Below are 15,261 nucleotides of genomic sequence, written 5' to 3' on the forward strand. Positions count from 1 at the left end.
CCAGGTTTGAGCTTTCAGAATTATCTAGAGGCCTTTCCTTTTCCCCATTTTTTCAGTAGTGATAGGACTGCAAAATGTCTACAGAGTTGAGTACTAGATATGGCATTCTCTGATAAGTGCTTATGGTGGGTGGCATTCTATGCTCACCAAATGAGTTAGAACTAAATGTTTAAATCCCTGCTAGGAAACACTCCTGCCAAAACTGGGTTAAACTCTGTGAAAGTAGCTCTAGTGGTGATAGGTGTGCATATAAAGACTTTGAATAAAAATATTTCTCAATATTGGCTCAATTGTTTGAGCAATCAATTCTTGATTTCAACTCAGGTCATGAACTCAGAGTCATGAGATGGAGTTCTGTGTCAGGCTCTGCACTCAGTGTGGAGCCTGCTTAAGATTCTCTCTTTCTGTCTCTCTCCCTTACCTCTCACCCCCCACTCACGCTTTTTCTCTCTCAAATCAATAAATCTTTAAAAAATATTTCAAGAAATATGCCAACTAAAAAACTATAATCTTAAATGTGATAAATTATATATATTCATATATGCTTTTAAATGTATAAAATAATATAAATATATATGTGCTGCAACAGATATACTACTACAAATTTGTATAATCAAAGAAAATAGGTGATGGATTATGTTATATTGGGGGTTTTCTGTATTCAGGTATGTGTTGTGGCATTCACTGAGCATTGGGTGACTAATGGTCTGTTAGATGCTTTATTGTATTCAAACTTTTTCCAGATATTTTCCAATTTTATAATGTTATGCAACAATAAAATGGTTAGCCAAGTCCTATAACTCTCTATTCCATTATCATATAAGGATAGATGTGGCTGGTTGTAGGCACTTAGTAAGTTCTTTCTTATTATTAATTCTCTAAAGGAAACATCATATGCACATTTCATTGTTAAGGGAAGGGTTAAAGCTAATTGTATAAATTTTAAATTTAAAAATTAAAATTCAGGGATCCCTGGGTGGCGCAGCGGTTTGGCGCCTGCCTTTGGCCCGGGGCACGATCCTGGAGACCCGGGATCGAATCCCACGTCGGGCTCCCGGTGCATGGAGCCTGCTTCTCCCTCTGCCTGTGTCTCTGCCTCTCTCTCTCTCTCTCTCTCTGTGACTATCATAAATAAATAAAAGTTAAAAAAAAAATTTAAAAAAAAATAAAAAAAATAAAAAAATAAAAATTAAAATTCAATACACATATAAACTATGATATTGAAATAAAGTTCAAATGCAGGTGGTATGCAAACTGTATTATACTATGATAATTTGGATTTTTCTTTTTTGATTTTAGCACTCAAGGAGCATGTATTTCTCATGTACTGCCAGAATTTCTGCTTGAACCAGAAGATTATAAAAAGTGGATTGAAATTACAGTAAGGCAATTCAATTTCTAGGGAATAATCTGCACAGTTATTAAATTGACTGTTCTTTGGTCTTTGTTAGAAGATTTCATTTTAAAATACTGGTATTTTTATTTATGAAATGTCTTATGGATTATGCCTCTCTGGACAGCTTATTTATGTGTGTGTATAAATATTTAAATGTGTATATATGTATATATATACATATATGTATATATACACACAGACATATACACACATTTTTATATCTGTCTAAAAATCTTTGTGGAGTTCCTATTGTTGAGGAGCAAGGATATCCTGTTCCCTTCAAGGTTCTTCTAGCTAGACAAAGAATAAAATTGACATGAAACAGATTAGCAGGAGAAAATCAAATTTAATAGCAAATGTAAGGGGAATCCACACAGACATGGAAATTCCAAAGACAAAATGAGGTATATATGTGTCATTCTGAACTAAGGAGAAGGGGTAGGGCTCTGGGATTTCAAAGGGAAGGAATGCACCTCACCAGGTGCTAAGAAGAGTAGATGTTTGGTAATTAGATGTTTGCCCTGCCATACAGATGGGTCACTCAGGTAAAATCTATCTCTGCTAACAACCCTTATTCTGGGAAAGACCCTACCACCACCACCACCAATTTAAATTCTTCTGTGAGTTAAGGGAGAGGCAAAAGTTTCTCTTGAGCCCAGAGTGTCTCAGTTGCCTTCAGCTGAAAATAGCCGATATGCCAAAGTGGTATGTTTTGAGGGTACCTGTCCTAAATTCCTTCAAATTCAATATTTGTGCCAAAGTGACCCACCTAGCCTGCCCTTGGCCCCTATGCTATGCAGAAATTAATATATGGCTTTCTTAAATATATAAGTAATTGCTTCTTTTAGGGGATCTAGAAATGAATTGTGTGTGCTTATGTAAATGTTTTCTTAAATTTTTAGAATATGTATCTTCCAAGGAAAATACAAATTTAATTTCCCCACCACTTGCCACTTCCCTTCCTTAGTTAAAGGAGAGAATAGGCAGAAATTGAGCAAGACATGTCTAGTTATTGTCAAAGTATACAGTTCATTTTATGGAAACCTATTGAAAAGGGGAATTTCTTGGAGGAGCCTGCAGGCTTTGAAGCAACTCTACTTTAGTTGTGGCTCTGTTACTATACTCAACACATGATGCAAGCAGGAGAACCAGGGCTTGTCTTTTTTTTTTTTTTTTTTAAGATGTATTTATTTATTTGGTGGGGTGGAGGGGGAAGAAGAAAAGGGAGAGGGAGAAAGAGACTCTCAAGCAACTCCCTGCTGAGTACGGAGCTTGATGTGGGGCTTCACCCCATGACCTGAGCCAAAATCAAGAGTCAGATGGTCAACCAACTGAGCCACCCAGGTGCCACCAGGGACCTGTCCTTTGACACTCTGCTGAGTTACAGTGGCTTATCCAAAGGATGTGTTTCTTTTTCAGGCTCAGAGTTCAGAATAACTTTGCATCTCATTCTGCCACTTCTGTCACCAAATAAGCTAGTAGATACATTGAGTGGATAAATCTATAACCTCAGTAAGGGGCTATGCATTCCAGAAAGTTACCTCTGTTGATAGTTTCTGTTACCGGTGCATGAGGAATTAGAGATCTTGATGAATGTATAGATAGGGCATGCAAAACTTTGTAAAAAGAAAGAAAGAAAAAAAAAAACCTTATATGCTAAGTAGTTAAAATTTTGAACTTATATTTGCATTGCATTTTAATTAACATTGTAATATTTTTTCCTTAAATTCTTCCACTAATACCTTGCCTGCATGTTCCTGTATACCTAAGGAAAAGCATTATATTGTTATAGATATGAGTCAGTTTGAAGCCTGGAGTAAACGGTCATGGACAGATGTATTCCTTCAGATATACAAGGTAACATCTCCACTCTTATTCACTGCTGGTTGTTTTGGTTGATGTACCTGAATAGTGTATCGGTTAAGGTATAGGTGATACTTCCAATTAAAGAATTCAGAAACATAGTGGCTCAAATAAGATAGAGTTTTTATTTTTCTTTCTCATGAAACTGTTGAGAAAAAGGTGGTTTAGAGACAGCAGGGTGTGTCTTCCAGCCTCAGTACTGGGCTTTCATCTCTAGGACAGTTTCTCAGAACAAGAAAGAACACATCAAGGAGTAGTGGAGGAAAAGTAAATACCATTTAAGGATGTCACCTAAAAGATGAATCATTTCCTTTGGGTAGAGTTTAGTCGTATGATTGTACCTAGCTGCAGGGGATGTTGAGAAATGTAGTTCCTAAAATAGATAGCAATGGTCATATTCTGGTACTAAAAGGAAGGGTTAAAGAATGGATAATAGTGAAAATTATGGTTTCTACCTCTACTACACACTAGACTCTTGCTATAAATATTATTCTGGAGAGATATTTACTAGGAATCATCCACCAGTAGACGAGACCAGGTTTTTTTTTTGTTTTTTTTTTTTGTTTGTTTGTTTTTTTGTTTTTTTTTGAGACCAGGTTTTGATGAAACTCTCCAGTTTACTTCATGCCAAGTTGCATGTGTAGGTAGATTAACATAGCATAAATTATTCCTTCGACATCATGAGCCTTTTTTTGCATAAAAAAGTGCTGACTTCAGTCCCGAGAATTATTTTCTAGGCTTCTAACTGTGGCACCGCAGAGCTTCCCCACTAAGACCAGTGGAGGCTCTTGCTCTGTCTTTGCAAGTTGAAACCACAGGTAAGGTGAGCTGTGGGACAAGGGTGTTAAAATGAGGGAGAAATTAAAGAGAAGTAGCAATTAGTCACTGAAAGGAAAGGACAAAACTAATAACTAAATACTATATAGTTTATGTCAGACTCTTTGTCACGAGAAGCTTTTTAAATGTGAGCCTGTTTACTCTTCACAAGCAATAATCTTGTTTTTTTTTTTTTTTAAGATTTTATTTTTTCATGAGAGATACAGAGAGAGTCAGAGACATAGGCAGAGGGAGAAACAGGCTCCCTATAGGGAGCCAAATTGATGTGGGACTCCATCCTGGAGCCCCTGGATCACACCTTGAGCTGAAGGCAGACACTTAACCATTGAGTCACCGAGGCATCCTAATCTCCAGTTTTGAGATGAGGAAACAAAGGTCCACAGGCATACATACTGTCTTCCCAGATCATCTGATTTTAGTCATATCAAAACATGTCATGTAGATAAAGTTTATCTCTTCTTTGTTCTCTGCTGGGGCACAGAAACCCAAGGCTCTCTTGCTGCTGTCTGGTAGCCAAAAGCCTCTACTGCAGTCAGCTACCCAGCCTACCCTGTAGAGAGTTCCTTCTGCTGCATGATTCTTACTCCTTTCCTCTTCTTCTTCCATCAGCCTGCCCTGCCTTTTTTGCAAGATGTCAAGGGGAGAAATCATGTTTTTTCTTGAGTAATTCCCTGAAGGATGTATGAGGGTATTTGTGATTCTCAGCCAAACTTAGATTTGGGAAAAGAAGTTTTCTTTTCTGCTTTCTTAACTCCAGTCTGTATCATCTGTAATGTTGCCTGCTGAGAAAAAGGAGCAACTCTAAAACAGAAGGGCAGAAAATGCCCTACTTTATGGACAAACTAGTCCTAATTTCAGTTTGTGAGATTTATTCACTTATTCATTCATTTATCAATGCATGCATTGATAGATATGTTTAGGGATAATAAATAATAATAATAATTTATATAATTATTAAATAATAATAATAATTTATCTTTCCCAACCTATAAGTCTATGAATTTAAAAACCAAATGTTACTTGTAAACTCAGAATTTGATAGTGTGTCAGCTACATAGTACTTGCTTAACAAATACTTGTTGAATAAATCAGTTAACAACTATTATGGTGCAGGCACTGTACTAAGCTCTAGGGGTACACTTGATATAGTCTGTCTCTTCTAGGATTTTGTGTCCTGAAGTATATAAGTAACTATTCATATATAATTACAAGGAATGATGAAACTGCTATGATGAGGTAAGCCCAAATAACTAAGGGTCAGTGCACATAGAGAGGAACCTACCTTTCCTGTGCCTTGGGGAAGGTTCCTAGGGAAAAAAAAAAAAAAAAAAAAACAATTTAACAATTTAACCTGACCCTGAAAAATGACTAGGAGTTTTCCAGGCAGGGTGAAGGGTTGGAGCATAGGTGAGAGAGGGAGTGTGTGTGTACAATTTGTAAGGAGGTTGTAGATGAATTTTGTTGGGGAGCAAGACAGTAACATTTGTCAAGGCAAAGGGAATTAAATGTGGAAATGCCTGAGGTTAGATATGTTTGATTCTGAGGAAGAAGCACACTATGGCTGGGGGTAGGAGGGATAGACTGTGATCCCAGTCACAAATTAGATCATAATTGACTTCATAAGCCAAACCAAGGAATCTGAACTTCATGGACTTTAGCCCAGGGTCAGAGTACTGAGCTCCTAAAAGATTTTAAACAGAGGCTGACATAATCAGCTTTGCATTCTAGAGAGATCACTCTGGTACAGTGTGGAAACTGTTTGGGGGTGTAATTAAGTGCCTGGTACTGGGAATACTGTTGGTAGTGGGAGAAATGAGAAAGGAGCAGCTTTTGTAAATATTAGGAATAGAACTCAGTCTCAGTAGGACTTGGTGAATCATTAGATCTTGATGGGTGAAGAAAACAGAGAGGTAAAAGACGACAGTGGGTCTTACTGGAGTGACTGAATGGAATTTGATCCCAGTCACTGAAATGGTAAGACAAGGGATAATAACAGGATTTTGTTGAGAATAGAGGATGAGATAGGGCAAGAAAGCATAAAAAAATAATTTTGGTTATGCTGTTTTATGCTACCCTGTTTCATTACCATGTGGGTATATCCTTCAGTCAGGAAAGAGATCTGGGTGGCAGCACAGATCTGGGATTCTTCATTGATTCCATATAAAGTCATAGGAATAGATAAAAGTGCCCAGTTAGATCATTTGCAGAGCTGTGTTTCTCCATGTCTTGTGTCCAAAGCCTAGGTAGCTCTAGAATCTCTATTAAATCAGAAGCAGATTGGCAATTTCTCTTGCAAAAGCAAACAATGTTGTTGAGATGAGTTTCACAGGTTGGATAAATAGATGGTGATTTTCACACAAATTCCTTTAAATTTTCATTTTCTCATTCCTAGAGGTCATGCATGTACTCCAGGATTGCCTTTGTCAGTTCTTCTTGGCTAAAAGTTTGAATAATAGTATACAACTTGTCTCACCCAATTTGATTTTGTGTCATTTGGTTACCTTTGCTTGTTAAATGTTCATGTTTAATTGTTGCTGTTTTCTTGCATTATATTCCCAATTCACAAAAAATGTATTGATGGCTAAAAAATGGGTCATTGAAGCACAAGAGAATTTGAAAACAATAACAGAAACACTCAAATTCTCAATGCTGTTTTAAGTGTATAAATAGGGCTCTCATGTGGATATAAAGGATGAATCTGTGCTGAAAGAAGTGAATGTGATATTTTTACTGAAGAATCTAGACAAGAAAAAGATGATCAATAATAAATATCTGAATAATAAGTTTAGGTAAACTGTTTATTCATTTGTTCCCTGTGTATTGTCTGCCATAAAGTTGTTGTGTGTGTGTTTTTTTTTTAATAGTGGCACAATTGGGTCAAATATTTTGATATTTCTAAACAAAGAATAGTGATCTTTATGGTTAATTTAAACACATTTTCCCCAAACCAATTCAAAATACTATAAAATTAGAGTATTTGTTGCTAAAGGTAGATAAGATACCAGTTATACTCAGGCATTATTTAGAATTTCATGTCCCTATAGAAGACAAGCAAAAATAGTACAAGGGATCATATTTGTGAGGAATATTTATTTATTTTTAAAGGTTTATTTATTTATTTTAGAAAGAAAGTGTGGGGGAGAGGGGCAGAGGGAGAGAGAGAGGGAGAGAGAGAATCTCCAGCAGACTGCACACTGAGTGCAGGACCTGATGGGGGCTCAATTTAACGACCCTGAGATCATGACCTGAACCAAAACTAAGAGTCAGACACTTAACTAACTATGCCACTGAAGTGCCCCTGTGTGGAATATTTAAAATGAGCTTCAATAAAACATGGTTGGAAAGTAAAAATGATGAAATTCTTTTATTAAATGGCTCTGTAGGATGTGCCACAATATCAGTGGCATGCAACATGGAAACACAATTATTCTCACATGTAATAGCAAATATTGCGTACTTTGGTTGAATATAAGGCAATGTATGAACACATTTGCATGTGTGATAAATATATGCAAAAGAAAGAAATATATGATGATGTTTTATTCTCTATCAGCGAAAGCCCATGCTCTTGGAGGAATGATTCTTTGTCATTAATTTAAGATTAATTTATAATGTAACTGGGAGAAAATCAGTTGGTGGTACATATTAATAGACGATTAGCCATTGGTCACAAGAAAGGGTGTTGCAAATGAACCCTTATTCATAGGGAAATGTAAGTCATTAAAATATGTTTCTGTTGTGAATTCATTGTTAAAGGAAATAGAAAATTTTTAAGTACTGTCAATCTAAGGCTACTGAGTTACCTAATTGCTTCGTGATCTCTGTAAATTCAAGGTCTTTATTTCCAATTTTGAGATGTCCAGATTATAAAAAGAAGGTCACTCTCACATGCATTTTTCCAACAATAGTGAGATGAAATACAGTATCTTCCTAGCACTGATGTTTTTCTGCATTTATCATTTTCATTATTTTAAGTGGCTAGTTCAAATGATGCATCACATGATGCTTTCATGTCTTGGACATATACCTATAAGATTTGAATATCATTATTTTTAAGGTGGTACAAATCACTAAAGCATCAAAAGTTTGGCTTTTTCCCAAGATTAGTTGGAGAAAAAAATGTATTGAACTGTTGAATTGACAGATAATCTGAATATGATCATGTAGTTTCTGCACAGCTGAGTTGATAATTGGGAGCTGAAATCCAGCCTACATGCTGCTCATTAAGGCTATGGACACTATTGGAAGCTGCGTCTCAACAATTAAGGGGGGGGGGGTGCTTTTACTTTAAATAAGGATACCATCAGGACAACAATTTCTCAGAGAGTGTGCCACTTTCTAATTTCCACAAAGATACTGTATAAGTTATTGAGCTCCTGACAATGGAAGCTGAAGAAACTTTTCCCAAAGATGAATGCCACTGAAAAGTAGAGTGCTATTATCTTTAATGCAATTTCCCGAGTTGAGTGTTTTTACTTTTGGCTTTTCAGTGTGATTTGATCATGAACCAGCTTAGCATTTAGTTGGTATTTGAAAGAAGATGAAGTAGACTTTAATAAAAAGATATCTCCGTAATTTCTGGCTTCATGTTGGGCCTCACTATCCATAACAATCAAACTGAGCATCTATTCTGTTAACCTGTAATTATGAGGTAGGATTTTCTCATTTGGTGGACATAGTAAGAAAAGAGATTACTGAATATATAAAGTGATATAGCTCAATACATTAATCATCTAGGTAGATATAAATACCTTGATAGAGATAGTAACAATATCATTCATCTCACTGATATGAAGCTATAATTATTCTCATTTTACTACTAACATAATGTTCTAAATATCCTGTTGAATCTTCATTTTTTAATTACAACAATTGGTGGTCTTTGTGGTTTCTTAATGCATATTTAGTGGTCTCTGGGAGATAAAATTGGGAGAAACAGACCTATAAAGTTTAAAGAAAAGATATCATTGGTTAGGAACCCAATATCTATTTTAAAACCCAGTATTTAAATAGGTAAGGAAAGAGAATCCTGCAAAATGAGCTTGAAATAGGCAAAAAGATAGCAGTAATACTTTATGGTATCATGAACAAGGAGGGAAGAAAATCTTTGAGGAAGGACGTGTTATCAGATGAAATTGAGAGGTTGCTTAAGATATTGATTTAAAATTGTCTGTTGGTTAGAGAGCAGGACGTCCAGCTTGCAAATGGGCTTCTTTGTTTCATGCGTGACAGAAAAGCTACTCAAAAATGGGTGATGTTGAGAAGGGCAAGAAGATTTTTGTTCAGAAGTGTGCCCCCAGTGCCATACTGTGGAAGGGAGGCAAGCACAAGACTGGGCCAAACCTCCATGGTTTATTTGGATGAAAGATTGGTCAGGCCCCTGGATTTTCTTACACGGGTGCCAACAAGAACAAAGGCATCACCTGGGGAAAGGAGACCCTGATGGAGTATTTGGAGAATCCCAAGAAATACATCCCTGGAACAAAAATGATCTTCGCTGGCATTAAGAAGACAGAGGAAAGAACAGACTTAATAGCTTATCTCAAAAAAAAAAAGCTACTAAGGAGTAATAGTTGGCCATCACCTTATTTATTACAAAACAAAAATGTGTCATGACTTTTTTTATGTGTACCATATCTAAGTTGATCTCATTGACCAGAATTCAGATCATGAGTGGCTGATAGAATGTTTCTCTTGGACAGTCCTGATTTAAATAAGATTGGCTTGTGGTTAAATGAATATGATCAGTTTTTTGAACTTTGATAGTAATTCTGGTTTAGCAAGTGCTGTCACTGTTTTCCCCTTCTAAAAAATATGATTGGAATTGATTAGGGATGTGTAGCTTTTCAGAGAGATGGTAAAAGCCACCTCCAAATGTATAGATTGGTTTTATATTTAGATTTATATAACGGTCATATTAATATATTTAAATACTGAGGAAATCCCTTCACTGTCTCAGAACAGCAAGACTCAGCTGTGTTTCAAGCTGTATTCCCTAGCCTATTAAAGGCAATGGCTGAAGATAAGCTGGCAGTGTCCACTTTATCTTTTTAGTCTTAACTATGCTAATTTAATTAAAATTCTTTGCATCTAAAAATAAATAAATAGATACATAGATAGATAAAATTGTCTGTTGTATTGGACAACAAAGATGCCAAAAGCACTTTCAGGGTGAATGCCTGAAATGATTAATTAGGGGAAGGTTATTAGATGGACTTTGGTTTGATGAGCAAAAGGAATAAATGTGGAGACAGTAGGGTAGAAAACTCTTTCATGAGTTATAACTGGTAGAGGGAACAGATAAAAGAATCAGGGAGAAGCCAAGTTTGGGAGAGCTCTCTAAAAGCTGAGTGTAAGTAGGCATGTTTTGATATTACTAAAAAGGAACTGGTAAGAAGGGAGGAGTTAAGGATCCAAAAGCTAAAAAAAGACAACTGATGCAGAACTATGCCAAAGATGATGAGTAGATTTGGTATCTAATGCAAGAGAAGGGATAGCTCATCCTTTGTGGTTATAGAGAAGGAAGAAAAGTGAGTGTTGATGCAAGAACTTTTGGACAAGTGGTAGGACACTGCAGTGTTTTCATTTAAGATGTCATCCATTTGCTCTTTAAGTAGTGATGATGGATCTTCTGAGAAAAACTAGCATATAGGCTGAGAGGGAAGGAGATCTGATAAAGAGATGATTAAGGAGCCGGGAGCCGCTATGGGTAATGGGAGTGAGAAGACAAGGGGAAACAGATCTCTGGACCTGCAGGGCTTTATCTTTAAATCAGGAACAGGTGCATCCTGGGTTTCCTGGAACCCCTGTAGTGATTGATCCCTGTGGATGGCGTGTGCTGTGCCTTAGAGCTGAGGTCAGATTGCTGCTGTGCCTTCCACCACCAGGAAACTCCCCGGTAGATTCAGTCTTCTCTTGGTGCTTTTCCTCTATTTCCTGTCTTAACTGAAGCTTATGTATTCACCCCCATATCACATCCAGGTTGTCCTCTTTGGTAGGGGCTATTGATGAGCAAACATGAATACTGCTTTTTAAATTTTCTTTCTCTATTTGCCTTTTAAAATTATTGTTGTTTTTGTAATTCTTACTCTGTGGACTTAAATTATATTCCCTTTACAACAAATTTGTGATCTTGATAATATTTAGACTTAAGTGACTGCAATAAATTTTGTTGGTGTGATAAACATTTATGGTATGTTTGAGCAATGTTTCTTATATTCTTCTATTAGATCAAAGAAAAGGTAAACTTCTACAAATTAAATCTGGTCTGACATTTTCTAATTCCCCTACTTAAATTAATTGTGCCTTTTTGGGCTACATTTTGAGTTAAGATTTACTAGAATAATTTATACACAGTTTAGAACATTCTGTGAAATTGTAACAGATTAGCAAAATTAAAGTTTCACCTCATGTCTTTATCTATTTGGTATTCAGTTTTTTGATGGGGAAGTACTTGACATTTTCTCATTACTATTCCATTTATTCATTATGAGACCAATCATTACTTCTAAAATATTATTTTCTTTAAACATAGTCCAAAAATATAAGAGTCATTTCCTGGTAGAAAAACAGCTTGAATTTTAGATGAGGCAGAAACACTGACAAATGGAGACATGGTATGACCTTGTTCTTGGGAACTCTGGAAAAGGAATTAGCTTTAATAGCATGTTTTAAATTGTTGTTCTACCTCTTACGCTTTACCTTTTAAAATATTTTGAAAATCCACCATTTCGGATTAAGTATATTTCTAAATATACTTGAGCTAGGGATTGCATTGTTTCACTGTCATGTTCCTATTTCCAAGCACAGTAAATGGCTTCATATCATGCACTCAGTACGTCATAATTGAACGAAAGAATAGAAGTAGACCTTCTGACCTCTTAGCTAGAATGCAATTTATGTTTGAAACATTCGTATTGCCTCAGTATCCTGTGCAGTAGTTACCACAGGACTCTCTACAGGCCTATTTCTTCTCTAAATGGGGCTCGGACAATTGAATTATTTTTTAGCTTTTAATAGTTTGTGTCTTTATTCTCTTGTCATATGTCTATTCTCTTTCGCTTTTCATCACTGTCCTATTTTTTTCCTATTGTCATTTGTTGTAGCCTAAAAGACTAGATATCCAACTTACAAAACTTTTCTATAAAAAAAAAACAAATAGGCACTGACTTAAAGTGCACAAACAGGTTTTTATGAACTAAGTGGGAGAAAGTAAGCTTACAGACTCTGAGACTTCACAGATTGTAGCTCAGATTGTTTACATATGCATTATGTACTTGCTGGCCCACCTCCACGAGGATTTCAAACATAGCTGAGATTTGGATAGGTGAGTTGTTATTGCATGTGTCCTGACTTTCATCTTTTTTATAGGGGGTCTTCTGATTTCTTTTGCTTTTATATTGGATTAATTAACCAGAAAATATTGATGACTTGCTTTATTTAGTCTTTATTTAATTAGTCAAATACTAATTTTTAATTTTGCCATTCAGTTCTAGTAACGGTTCTCCCTTTTTCTCAATTTCAGGTTCTGGTACTATCCCGGGTTGTACCACACTGCAGCAATAATCTGCCCCCAATACCTGTGCAAAATTCTCCAAAAGTCAATCCTTGTTTTTCATCCAGCAACATATATTCTAATCCTGAAAGGATTCTACTTAATTGGATGAACACAAATTATGAGAATGCCCGACATATTATATGGAAAAACTGTCACAAAGGTGAGAATTTTTTTCTTTAAATAAATTATTACCAATTTTAGTGTGACAATGTAGAATTGGACTCAGAACCCATGGATTCTAGGCCTTACTTTTTTCTGCAAACGGGATCTCTTAACATCTTCAAGATCAGTTTCCTTACATGTAGATGGAAATAATAAAAGATGCTTCTTTAATATATTTTGAAGAATAAATGATAAAAATTATGTAGAGATGCTCTACAAAAGATAGCCTTCATATCATTGTTGGCATTTTCAGCTCTATAAAGTATTAAATTTAGGTGACAGTGCTCAAACCTTGTATGTCCTTAGTTGATATCAAGTGAAATTTGACCAGAAAACGTCTTACATGTCATTGTGACAGTCATGTTGGAAATCACTGAGTGCAATAATGCTTCATGAATCTGGGGGGAGGTTGGTCATATTAGGTCCAAATATTGAGATAAGTGGGTGTTCCTAGAGAGACCCATTCAGTGTTTGGGTGGCCACTGCCTCGTTCTTTCCTTGTGGAATGAGGCTCTATAAATTTCCACCCTAAGATCTTTCAGGATTTTTTTTTTCTTTTTTAAGTTCCAATTTTCTGTGTAGTGTATTTTTTCCCTCCATCATAACCACTGATTATAGTGAGGTGGATGACAGTGTGCATATTGGTTGTTTCTATGGCTTAAATTCAGTCCCCCTCTTCCAAGTACATACAAACCTCTTATGTTTAGAAGGGGTTGTGTTTAAGTCATTAAATTTATTTTTTATACTAAACCCTCAGAGTTTAAACTTTAGAAGTAAGAGGATTTAAGAGTGTGATTTAAAATGAGACTTTCAATTACAATTGCTCTCAACTTGAAGGCATTACTTCAGCAAACATAGTGACATCAAAATTGAAACAGATATGTTGATATATTGGTATTAGGCAATAATAAACATAGAATATTTTAGTACCTTCAAATTGATGTGCTGATAATATACAAATAATACAACTTGAATCTCTGAATAACATTCATATTTTATAAAACTGTATTTGGCTTTTTTAAAAATATAAAAAACAAAGTTCAAATCATTAGTTAGATTACTATGGTGTAAAACTTAACCAAAGTACTATAAAATATGTATATATACCAGAAATTAGTATATTCATTTGTTGTAATATGGTTCTATTTTTACCAACAAAATGGTCTATGCAAGTTAGTTTCAAATAGTTTGCTGCATTTTTAGAATAATACATTATAGGCACTAGCCCTCTTTTATTTTTTAAAAGAAATACTGGATTTTCCAGCAGCCCAGGTAGCTCAGCGGTTTAGCGCCGTCTTCAGCCCAGGGGGTGATCCTGGAGACCCGGGATGGAGCCTGCTTCTCCCTCTGCTTGTGTGTCTCTGCCTCTGTGTGTGTGTGTGTCTTATGAGTAAATAAACAAAATCTTTAAAAAATATACTGAATTTTATGCCTTTACAAAGCCTTTGCATTTTTCTCTGCTTCCTTCTGCTTGGACTATTATTTTCCTGTTTGTCTTCATGATTCCGTTTCTCACTTCATTCAAGTCCCTGCTCAAATATCACTTTATCTGAGAAGCTTTCCCATTACCCTCTCTAAAATAGCATAGACTTCCATCTTTCTCTTTCTTGCTCTGTTCTTCTCAATAGCATTTTCCCAAAATTATATATACAAAATGAAGAGTCTGTTTTCTCCAGTAGAATGTGAACTTCTTAACAGGAACAGTTTTGTCTATTTTGTTGTTCACTGGTATGTGAACATGTGGAGGGTAGGGCTGCACCTGGAACCTTTAGATTGAGAAACTCTTGAGAGAGACGCTTGGGTGGCTCAGCGGTTGAGCATCTGTCTTTGGCTCAGGGCGTAATCCTGGCGTTCCAGGATCAAGTCCTGCCTCGGGCTCCCTGTGAAGAGCCTGCTTCTGTCTCTGTCTCTCTCTGTGTCTCACATGAATAAATAAATAAAATCTTAACAAAAAAAAAAAAAAAAAGAGAGAGAGAAACTCTTGAGAAAGAGGCCCAGCAATCTGTGTTTTATTAGTGTGATTCTGGTGCACACTAAAGTATGAAACAGTTAAGCTATAGTGTCACAAAAAGTGGTTTCCTTAGTGCTTTTAAATAGTTCACAGGATGGTATTTATTTACAATTGTATTTCTTAAAAACCTTTCCTTTAAATAATAATTTCTGTAACATAATAGTAACTGAAAATTTCCCCAAATTAATCAAGCCACAGATCCAGAAAGATCAGGAAATAATGAAGCAGGATAGATGCTAAAAAAAAACAAAACAAACAAAAAACAAAACAAAACAAAACAAAAAACCCTTTATAGCTAGGAATACTACATTCAAATTGCAGAAAATCAAATATAAAGAAAGAATCTTGAAAGAAAACAGATGGGGAACAACGCCTTATGTATAGAGGAACTGAGATAAGAATTACATTGAACTCAGAAATCATGCAGTCAGGAAG

At 35.7% G+C, this 15,261-nt stretch overlaps 1 protein-coding gene and 1 pseudogene across 5 annotated transcripts in view; both read left to right on the forward strand.

Moving 5' to 3' along the window:
* CFAP47 (cilia and flagella associated protein 47) overlaps nucleotides 1-15,261 on the forward strand; it is a 509,395-nt gene that overhangs the window by 192,283 nt on the left and 301,851 nt on the right. For all 5 annotated transcript variants that reach the window (XR_003133488.3, XR_003133486.3, XM_025439582.3 and 2 more), the window contains exons 31-33: nucleotides 1,300-1,381; nucleotides 3,167-3,253; nucleotides 12,621-12,813. Coding sequence is in view for 3 of the 5 variants with exons in the window: in XM_025439582.3 (XP_025295367.3) it covers nucleotides 1,300-1,381; nucleotides 3,167-3,253; nucleotides 12,621-12,813 (362 nt within the window). In the remaining 2 variants the exon portion in view is untranslated. The remainder of the gene's footprint in view (nucleotides 1-1,299; nucleotides 1,382-3,166; nucleotides 3,254-12,620; nucleotides 12,814-15,261) is intronic.
* On the forward strand, nucleotides 9,344-10,002 carry LOC112651798 (cytochrome c-like; annotated as a pseudogene).

This window comes from Canis lupus, chromosome X, assembly GCF_003254725.2.
Source record: "Canis lupus dingo isolate Sandy chromosome X, ASM325472v2, whole genome shotgun sequence".
NCBI classification, from domain to species: domain Eukaryota; kingdom Metazoa; phylum Chordata; class Mammalia; order Carnivora; family Canidae; genus Canis; species Canis lupus.